General features: G+C 37.3%; 1 protein-coding gene across 1 annotated transcript in view; it reads right to left on the bottom strand.

Annotated features, from left to right (window-relative positions):
• Positions 1-11,389, bottom strand: part of LOC145675955 (beta-alanine transporter-like) — a 385,199-nt gene that overhangs the window by 141,956 nt on the left and 231,854 nt on the right. Inside the window, exon 4 of the mRNA XM_081746772.1 lies at positions 10,755-10,909. Within this exon, the coding sequence (XP_081602898.1) occupies positions 10,755-10,909 (155 nt within the window). The remainder of the gene's footprint in view (positions 1-10,754; positions 10,910-11,389) is intronic.

Genomic DNA, 11,389 nt, shown 5'->3' with positions numbered 1-11,389 from the left:
TAAAATTTCTACTCATCAAAATAGAAGTGAAACTATGTTTTCAATTCCAAGGACTTCGAAAACTACAGAAACTGACGTTTCTAACCATGAACAGAGAGCAAAGAAAAGTACTGATACTATTTATTCCCCTCACCATTTAAAAGAACTTTATTTTGGCCGCACCAAACAATCACACCTACCTTAAAGAGTAGGAGAGAGAAAATAGCTTCAGTCGCAACATCGGCAGAGTGGAAGAAATATAATATAATATAAAAGTGAATATTTTCCAGGAAGGATTTTGAAGACTAAGAAAAACGAAGCTTTCGTCAAAGTTACGCTAAAGACTAGACATGGCTGGTGTTGGCCGAAAGTTGAAGACAAGCCATTGTATGCATATGAAGACATATTAAAAAAAAATCAATTCACCTAAATATGATTTGATTCCAAGGTGGGAGCATATCTGATAGAAGAAATTGAGAATTATCGCGTTAACAAAAAGTAAGAAATGTCTTGAAATTTTAAATGGATATATTTGAATAAGTACTAAACAAAGAGCAGATTCTACCTATTATAAATCTGTTACTTCTGTTTAACCTATATTTTAAAAGAATACGTGATGTTATTCTTACTAACAAATGATTTTATTATATATACATTCTTTAAAGTAAAACTGTCAGCTTTTGGCACATTACTATGTCAGGCATTGGATCATTGGTATTTTCTGTGTGTCAGCAACTGGTACAAGTGGGTTATGTTCCATATAAATTTCGGTAACTCATATATGTTTATCTCAAGGTCTTATATCAATTGAAAACCTTTCCTTAAACTTAAACCTTTCAGTTACTAAAGCCATAATCTTTCTACGTTGTTTTATTTACAAACCAAAGCATTAGATTTAGAAATGCATCCTTAAAGTGTCAGCTATTGGTGCACTTACCTTATATATCGGGTGTTTCAAAACAACACCGTTTCGGAGATGATTCCTGGCACCAAGATAAGACAAAAAGTATAAACCAACCTGGGGGCACAAATGCTTCATTTTGAAGTTATAGGCTGCAGAAAACATTAAATATTAATTTTAAAGGTCCATAGCTCCAAAACTATGGGACCTACCACAGTCGAGTCAAGACTTGATTTGGGAACTAGTTTGCGCTCTATCCAAATATTGAAGTTTCACAATCCTGCGGTACTTCCGCAACAATTTTTTTGAAGGTAATTGGAGAGTACCTCAAATTATATGCCTGTAGCCAAACTCCTTCCATGAAAGTTGTAGAAGCACCTCAGGAGTCTGAAATACGCGTCACGTCGTGAACCGTAGTGTAAGATCTCAAGAGACAAATACGCGATTCAAAACCAAACTTCCGCTTGGTAAGCAAAACAGGCTACAGTTTGTTTCAATTTATTTCCTTGTAGACATTTTTCTACACCTTCCTTATCCTTGATCCATTTGGTGCGTAAATCACCTTCTTTCTGAAATCTAAATTAAACAAAGAGTACAATTGTCTCTTTCATTTTAATATTAATCGAATAACACAAAACATAACCTTTGTAAGTTCCATCTGTAGCTCATGGCTTTGGAACACACCGGAAACAAATGCTGCCATAAAGCATGTTAGGAGCATGCGCAACGTTACCAATAAATGAATGCTTTTGAAAGGGGCCTCATTGAGAGTCAACATGTAGTAGGCTGGCCAAATCGTGTAATATCCAGGCATGTGGAGCATTTTAGTGTGACATGGTCCCATGTTCAAATAAATGGTGGGGTGGGGGAAATCACACTGGTCGTAAAGTTTTCAGTCGACCAAGTCTGATAACACAAAAAGAGGACGGCGAATTGTGCCTCAAGCACATCGTAACTCCTTTCAATCGAATCTTGTCAAAAACTAATGGATTCACTACAACATCTCGTGTCCTCCTGCACCATTGATCACAGACGAGCAGCAGGTGGACTATGAATGCTCCAGTCAGAAAACATGGGTTGCTGAGCAATGGGTCGCTTCATTTTCAGCGATAAATCTCAACTTTGTACCACCTCCGATGACCATGGTCTGGGAGTATGTTGGCGCCGAGGGAACAGGACATTCTGACAATGTTTTCGAGACACACATCGCTGTAACTACTGGCGTTGTGATGTGTGGAAACCATCAGGTATGACTTTACGTCACCTCTGGTATTGATTCAGAGTAATATGGGGTGGTTTATGACCCACTTGTTGCTGATTGGCTGAGAGACGTCACGTGACTTCATCACATATTATGACGTCTTGGATGTCAATCACCTCTTGATTTTGGCATGGGCACCTTAGACTACTCCCAAAATTTTCGAAAGGCTAAACAGAACCACCCCCTCAAAATAGGAAGATTTCCAAATATAAACTTTGTTATGGTAGTATAGGACCATGGTATGTACACTCGTGTCCAAAATGATTGTCGCATGTCTATAAATATGTTGTTGTAGGAATATAATTTGGTAACGAATTTGCCCGGTATTTCTTATAATGTACGTGTATAATCGGCAAAGACATGTATGTGGCAAATTTCATGTGAGAAGAGCAGTAAATAAGAACAATTAAACGAAAATAAAATTTTTTTGTCCATTTAGCACCATTTTGTTTTACTCATTCTAATTTTTGTATATATAATTCTTTTCCTATCAAATTTACCACAAATATACATTTCCCGATTATACACACAGTATCAGTATTAAAAGTACCCTGCAAAATTATTATCAAATTGTATTCTTACAAGAATACAGTTATAGATATGCAACAATCATTTAGGACACGAATATACATCTGAACGTTTGAATGCTTCATCTTACTAATTTTTAAGGGTAAAAATTTGCCAAAATTCAAATTTTGAAGGTTTTTGACCGATTTTGTCCTATTTGATGTGACATTGTTACCTTATATAATTACAGTCGAAACCGGTTATAACGATTCGGATGGGTCTGAAAATTTAAGGTTGTTATGGCCGATAGTCGCAAAAACCGGGTTTTCCTTTTCTTGCTCAAATTTTCTATCTAAGTTTTATCTTGTACACTTACATCGTTAATGAACAGAATAAAGCCAAAACTTAAAAAAAAAGTAACGGAAATACAGTACATACAATACAATATTTGTGAAGTGGGACTGAAGAGGATTTTTTCTTCTGATATTTGTACACCACGTACAACAATAATATTACCCGTCGCACGAGTCTGTGCATTTCTTTTGTACTGGCGCTGCTGTTGTGTTTATGTTTTGGCACTGTGCGAAGGGGGGGAGGCAGGAATAGTTTTCTGTATTCCTTTACAGGGTTGCCAGGACGTCTGTAGGTCAGGCAGGCAACTCGATATTGTAATGTTTGATTCCATATCAAATAGTTTTACATATTTCTCGCAAAACGACTTGAAATATGTACGCACTACTAACTAACTAACTAACTAACTAACTCTATGGCCTATGGAACCCGGAGGTTCAGTGCCGCGTTCACAAAAGCTCTCCACTGACTTCTATCCCTAGCTAATTGCATCCAGTTTTTACTTTGTATTCATATCTCTGCGAGATCCATCTTAATATTATCCTCCCATCTGAGCCTAGGTCTTCCTAATGGTCGTTTTCCTATGGGTCTACCAGTCAAGACTTTGAAAGCGTTTCTACTTTCTTCCATTCTAGCTACATGACCTGCCCACCTAAGCCTCCTAGACTTGACGACCCTAACAATGTTGGGTAAACCGTATAAACTATGTAGTTCCTCGTTATGAAGCTTCCGCCATTCCCCATTCTCGTTCCTCTTGGGTCCGAATATTCTTCTCAGGATCCTGTTCTCAAATACTTTCAGTCTATGTTCTTCCCTCAGAGTAAGCGACCATGTTTCGCAACCATACAGAACAACAGGCATGATTATCGTTTTATATATTTTAAGCTTCAAATTCCTCGACAGAATTCGCGACGACAAGAGATTTTGAACCGAGTAGTAACACTCTCACTCAAATTTGATTCTGTTCATATCCTTTTGATTTTCTCGAAAACCCTGACCATAAAAGAAATCCCAAGGAACTAGTACCTCTGGCGACCCTGCCATGTTGCTCCTACCACTTGTAAACGAGGAAGTTAGTTCCCAACTTCGCCGCATGTAGAGAAAAATCAGACGAGTAATACTGTGTTGCAATAAAATATGAAAATTTATAATAAGTCAGGAAAAAGTAACAACAGTGTACATTGTTCAATAATGTCGTACACGGTCTTCGTTAATGAATGAGATAAAATGTTGATCATGTTTTAAACTTACTGTATGTGTTGTATAGTAGAAGCACAAGAAGAGTGTGAAAATAAACCTTATCAGCAATCTCCAAACACTAACAAATAAAAATCATCATTGAACGTTATAGCCGACACATTTCGCCGATAATGTGATAAAAAAATAAATCGTTTCATACGATATGTCGTACTAAGCGATTTTTTAAATACACCTTTATACCCAATATGACGATGTTGTTACAACTGGTTTCGACTGTATATAGTTAAAGTGAGGCATCCGTTCCCTTTTATAGGACATTGAATTGAATGGAATTTAATTGCTCTTTATTTCAGCGGGCGAGGTGCAGCCGGAGACTGTTGTGCCACCTAACACTTGTCAATGCTCTAATCTTAAATTTTGATAGCAATGCATAGGATCAACCTCTAAATTTGGGAACTGTACAAAAAATTAAAATTAGTTAATATTCTCTAGAACCCAAATTTATATTTCTGTAAATGTGCTTGGTTCCGTTTGTCTCTTTCCATGGTAAAAATCCCAAAAGTATACACATTGTCAAGTGCTCACCACATACGGCTGTTGTCCAAATTTATTTTCTTTGAGGAACCTTTATCTCGACGATGGGTAGGGGTTAATTCTTTTTCATGGAATGCGGGTTCATTGATACTCCTATTTTAAATTTCGGAAGGGCCACATTGGCTCACCATTTACATTTGGAAATTCTGGAAAAAAATTGGTAAATGTTCTCAAGAACACAAATAGATATTTCTGTATTGTTCCCTTCTAACTAATTAACTATATAGCCTATAGAGCCACAGCTGCCGTGGGTCAATGAAAACTTGATCCATAACCCATTGACCCACCCACCTTGACCCACCTTGACCCACTCTGACCCACTACCCTCTAGAACGCATGGCTATCAACTCTGACCCAAGATCCACGCCTTCCTTCCCACTGACTGAAGAATTTACACTTGTAATAAAACAAGGCTGTGAAAGGGCTCCTTCGTGGTTAAGCGATTAGCATAGGCCTACCCGACTTTGGCGTGGTAGATTTGAGTTCGATTCACGGCAGAAGCTCATGTGGTTAGGAAACTACGTTAATCAGTAGGTTTCGACTCATATAGCCTCTCTGCTAAAAGGGACGTTAAACTCAAAATCAATTCAACTCAACAAGACTGTAAAAATATCACTAATTGAAATTTGAATTTCTACGGTGAGTTGCTTAAACACCGCTGTTATAATACCGATGTCTGCACCTTTACGACATATAAATGGTGAAGCGTTTGTCATGGGTCATATTACGATGAATTTCAATTTAATTATCATATATAATTATTTCCTTCTTGTATTACAGGTATTTTTCAGTGGAAAATAGAATGAAATTTGGAAGTCTCACAAGCTAAAGTAGGCCAACGTAAAGAAAAAAAAATCGACTGTGTCTCGAAAGGCAAATAATAAGTCCTATTGTTATTATTAAAATTAGAAATCTCAATATCCAAAAGTGACTGAAGTTTTTTTAACTTAGGTATACCGTAAGACGGGGTTACTTTGCACCAGATTTTAAGAAATTCTAAAGAAAATCGTATGTAACTAACAAACGTAATGATTTAAAACATTGTATTTTAAACATGTAATAGCTAGATATATAAGAAAAACATTCGTGCAAGCGCATTAGTAAACATTCAGTAGAACCATAGTTATTGAAATATAAACTTTGGTACAAAGTTACTCCATAGGTGGAGATACTTTGCACAACATACAAGAAAGTATGTTCAACATACGAACATAGTGTTTCTGTGCAATGTTTTCCCTTGAGTATTTATACATTTCACTTCCTACAAAAAACTGAATGTAGTCTACAAATATTGATATTAGAATGATGGTACATTTGTAAAGAAAATTACGTATTGTCTGGTACCGTCTCAGAGACCAAATGCTGACAGTTTAGCATGTGCCCCACAAAAATACCAACTCAGAACAGAAACAAATCCCCGTAAACTGATTTGCTTTGGTTGCTCTTTATGTCCAAGAATATCATCCCAAACGTAATCAGTGGAATATTTACGGAATTTGGGGCTTTCAGGCTGAAGCCCACCCAAATTGCATGATTTTTAAAAAATATCTAATGTTAGTCATTCCTATGCGTATGAGCTTCAAGTCCGCAAATGTCTATTGTTTTTTTTTTAACTAAGCTTTTCTAAGCTTTCTGAACCTCTTAAGCAATTTTTCTGGATCCGCCACTGTTCGTAGTTTATTTTTCAACAAGAAATCTAGGAAATTTACCTAAAATTAGAAGGCAGGAGATACTTCTTCTTGTTGTTCACCTCAACCATAGGTTGGTGGGCAACATGGAAATTATAAAACTTTTCTCTTAGGAGAGCTGTTCTATACTTTAATAAGATAACTGCATCTAGATATTCTATCCTTGGTCTTCCTCTTCCTGGTTTTCCTTCTGCCTTTCCCTCTATCAACATGGTGATCCAATGAGAGTGCAGAATAAGATGGCCAAGCATGCTGTTTTTTTCTTGTTCCTATTATCTTTATGATCTGTTCTCCTTCATTAGCTTTCTTTAGTACGTCTTCATTCCTTTTCCTTTCGGTCCATGAAATGCGCAGCATTCTTCGGTAACAGCACTATTCAAATGCTTTCAGCTTGGATATTTCAGCTTTTCTCAATGTCTACGTCTCTGATCCGTAAAGCGCCACGCTCTATACTACGGTCTTAATAAATCGTTTACGAACGTCCAGCGACACATTTCTTTATGTTAGCAGTTTTATTTTTCTATTGAATGCTTGTTTAGTCTACGCTATCCTGAACTTAGGCCTTTTTCACTTCTTTCGTCTGAAGATATTAGACTTCCTTAATAGAAGAACGTCTTAACAGCTTCGATTTTCTCTCCGTCTAGCCATACGTTTGTCCCTTCCTGTCCTGCTTTTGTGCACTTTATCATTTTGGATTTCTTCTTATTTATCTTCATTTATCTTCAGTGCTATGTCATCAGCAAACCTTATTGTGCTGAAAACCTTACCATTTACTTTTACGCCTTTCTCGTTTTTATCCAAGAATTCTTTCATAGCCTCTTCTATATAAACGTTGAATAGGAAAGGTGGAAGTCAACATCCTTGCCTTACTCCTATATTTATTCTTGCTTTCTTCTGATCTCTTCCTATAACAGCTGTCTAGTTCCTCTGAAGTTGGTATATTATTCTTCTGTCTCTGTAATATACTTTCAGATTTTTCAAGGCTCTCAACGTGATATTCCAATCTACGTTGTCAAAAGCTTCCCTTCGTTTGCCGTTCTTTGATTTTCCCTTCTATTTGTTGTGCGATAATTTTGCACAGTATTTTTGATGCATGGTAAAGCTAACTTAACGTTCTATGTTCTTCGTATCTCCGTGCGCATTTTCTCTTCAGGATAGGGACCAATATGCTTTTTTCGAAGTCTCTTGGTATTTTTCCCGAGATGTACATTTCATTAATAGGATTAAATAGATTCTTGCTATTCCGAGATTCTTAATCACTTCCGTTGGTATGTGGTCTATTCCTGGAGCTTTACCATGTTGCATTTTCTCCAAAGCATTGTCAAACTCATACTGTAAAATTGATGGTCCTAATTCATTTTCATCAATGTCTTCTTTCTTTATCTCTTCTTCGTTCTACCTTCTTTGTAGAGTTCTTTAATGTATTCCTTCTGCCTTCTTGTTATCTGCTCCTCTTCTATTAGCGTTGTCCCGTCCTTGTCTATGATAATATCTGTGCGTTTCTTTTTCTCACCGAACTGTTTTCTAACGTTTCTATATGCCGTTTCTGTATTGCATTTGACTATATTTTCCTCAACTTCTTTGCACAAGTTATTTATCCAGTTTTCTCTGACCTTTACTTCTCTGTTGATGTGATTTCTGCATCTTCCGTATTCCTCTTCTTTGTTTGTTATCTTGAACTTTGTTCTTTGGTCCATCATTTCCAATATTTCTGCTGTTATCTAGGGTTTATATTGGGTTCTCTCTTCTCTTCCTATGTGCTCGTCAGCAGGTTTTGTAATCCCTGCTTTCATGGCTTCCCATTTGGAGTTATTGTCATAACAGGCTAAAGCTGCCTTAGACGTCTCTTTGTCTGTCGCAGTTGCAAATTACCTTTCAGTGTTTTCATCTCTTGTTAGCTTGATTGTGTTCTATCTTTTGTTCTGTGCTGCCACTCTTTTTCTCTTTAGTCCGAGTTCGCACTTCATCAAAACTAAATTATAGTCTGAGTCAATGTCTGCACCTGGGTAAGTCTTACTGTTCATCACTTGATTTCTAAATGCTTGTTGCACCAGTATTAGTCTATTTGGTATATTTCTTTGTCTACTGGTCTTGTCCATGTGTATCTTCTTTTTAATGGTTGTTCGAAGAGAGTATTTGCTACAGTCAGATTATGGCTTTTGCAGAACTCAACTAGTCGTGCACCTCTCGCATTCCTTTCTCCTAGGCCGAAATTTCCAGTTACACTCTCTTCTTTGCCTTCGCTAACTATTGCGTTTCAGTCGCCCGATGATGATTAAATTGTCCTGGTCTTGAACATTCATCAATACTTCTTCTATTTGTTCATAGCTTTCTTCTATATCTTCACCTGTGTAGTTTGATGTAGGCATATATACTTGGATTATCGTCATATTTATCGGTTCGGTTGTTTTACTATCCTTTCATTGTATCTCCAGCTGCCTATAACTTTCTGTCCTATATTCTTATTCAAGACAAAGCCAACTCCTGCTGTACCGTTTATAGCTCCTGAATAAATCATTCTGAAGTCCCCGTTCCACATGCTTCCTCCACCTAACTTCGCTGATTCCCAGGATATCTATCTTCATATGTTCCATTTCTTTTTTTTTAAGTTTTCCAGTTTTCCACACTGTAACAGTGATCACACATTCCAGTTTCCTATTCTGCAGGGGTTTCGTTTGATGAGAACCGAGGAGGCCCCGCTTTGTTTCCCTCCATTGCCGGGGATGACCCTCTGTGAAACAGTAGTGTCGTACTCCCTAATATTACATTTTCTTTTTTCTCTTTCCATGTTATTTTCTAGGGACTGATTAATGTGGTGGTATTCCAGATCCTTCCACCTCGCAGTGAAACAGATGTACAGAGCATCGTGTCCCTACCGTTTTTGTCCATATCTGAGCCTTGCCGATGTCAATCATCTTCATCCTCAGTGTGGTAATGGTGGAGCTGCTGCCCACTACCATAATATCTCTCTTCGTCTGGCTCCTACCCCTAAAGACCTGTGTCTAATAGCGAAGCTATCTCTGGAATAGCTCTTGGGATCATTAGAGCACGCAAGCCTCCACACCGCGGCAAGGTCGAGATATTGCGGGAGGGCAGGATATACCAGCACTAATAATAACTTCCTATGTAAGGGGTTAATTTGGACACATATAAAGAAATTCCGATTGAAGACTGAAACCGCCTTCTCGCAGGTTTATTTTTTATAGCTATAAAACGTTTCACACTTGAATATCAACTATTGCTTCAAAGTCTCCTTATACACAGTAGTATTCTACGAGACTGACTTAACTTTGATGGAAGTTCTTGTAGATGATATCTTTCAAGTTTTGTGAGCCTTTACAGTGACTGCTTTCCATATCTCTACAACAACAAACCCTCCGGGTAATTAGAACTGATGTTAACCCCAACATTATAGCCAAAATACAGTTAGATGTTCTATCGTACGGTGTCAGTTGAAACTTTCTCTTTACAGTTCATAGTTTTACATGTGCAACTCTTCATATTTTATGCAAAGTTACATCCGAAGTGCAAAGTAACCCCGTCTTACGTACTCATCTCAGGTAAATAAATAAAAACAAATGAAAAAGGAAGAAAAATGTAAGCCTTGAAAGTAAAACGTAGGCAAATTCACCAGTGTTCAGAATATCCTGTCTACAATGCAAAAAGCAGAGTGTGTTGGTAGGTCAGAGTGGATCACGTCCTGTTGACCCAGGACTCAACGATCCACTCACAAATCTTAACCCACTTGATCCACAACCAACTGATCCAGTCAATCTCTGTATGGAACCCAGTGGTTCAATGTCGCTCTCACAAAAGCTCTCCATTAACTTCTGTCCTTAGCCAACTGGATCCAGTTTCTACTTTGGATTCCTTTTTCTCCGAGATCCATCTTGCACCTTATCTTACACCTGAATTGTAGGACCTTGTTAGTTTAGAAAGATTTATCACCCAAATTTATTGTATATACAGCTAATTATTCTCTAATAGCAGAAGTTTCAATGATTTATACCCAGGGTATTCATAGCCTTCCATAATAAATTCAAATGCAAAAGTAAGAATAAATCTTAAAATGTAAGACTGTTCCTTGCCAGGTGACGCACAGCTAAAGTCATAAACATACTCAGGATATTATCATCGTACTATGAAGAAAATAACCACGAATGACAAGTTCAGTTTATTATAAAATGACCAAGTTGTTTCCCGAATAGTAAATTATATTTTTAAAAAATCAGTTGAAAAGGTTTCGTTTATTAGATTATTATTATATACTTACCTAGCACATAAGGTGTTCCCAAAATGGCAGGAACTGTGAATCCTACTCCTACACGAAATATTGTCCACGTTACGAAGTCCTGAGCAAAAGCAGTGGCGATTCCGAAGAAGGACTCGATTAATAAGTAGATGAAGAACGCTGGACGGCGACCCAGGCTGGAAATGAGAAATCATAAAACTATCAAAGATTGGTACTGAATGGCTGAATACAAAAACAATACGAACAGACAAATAATTAGTAGCATGTCCAAATACGTCATAAAGTGCGGTACATAGGCTGTATATTTCTGTTTCCCATAAACAGATACATTTTAAATGTGCAAAAACTTCACAAAATATGGTAAATTAGGTTACCAATGAGACGAGTTGACACAAGACAGGTCTTACAACAGAAACAGATATATTTTCCGAGAGGACATATCACTTACATGCAAGAGCGTTATTTCAGACTTCGCTTGGGGGGAGGGACAAGAGCACGACCGACATAAGACTTTCACGTTTTGTACTAGTATATCAGTAGACAATCGATTAACCATTAGAATCCCGGAAAATAATACTGACGAACTGTCAAACATAGTCTTGGGGTCCATTGGAACCCACCGGAAGTCCTAGGGTTAAAGTATATGTATTCCTCAA

The sequence above is a fragment of the Thermobia domestica genome, chromosome 18 (assembly GCF_964235325.1).
Source record: "Thermobia domestica chromosome 18, izTheDome1.hap1.1, whole genome shotgun sequence".
NCBI classification, from domain to species: Eukaryota; Metazoa; Arthropoda; class Insecta; order Zygentoma; family Lepismatidae; genus Thermobia; species Thermobia domestica.
This window is presented reverse-complemented; position numbering and strand designations above follow the sequence as displayed.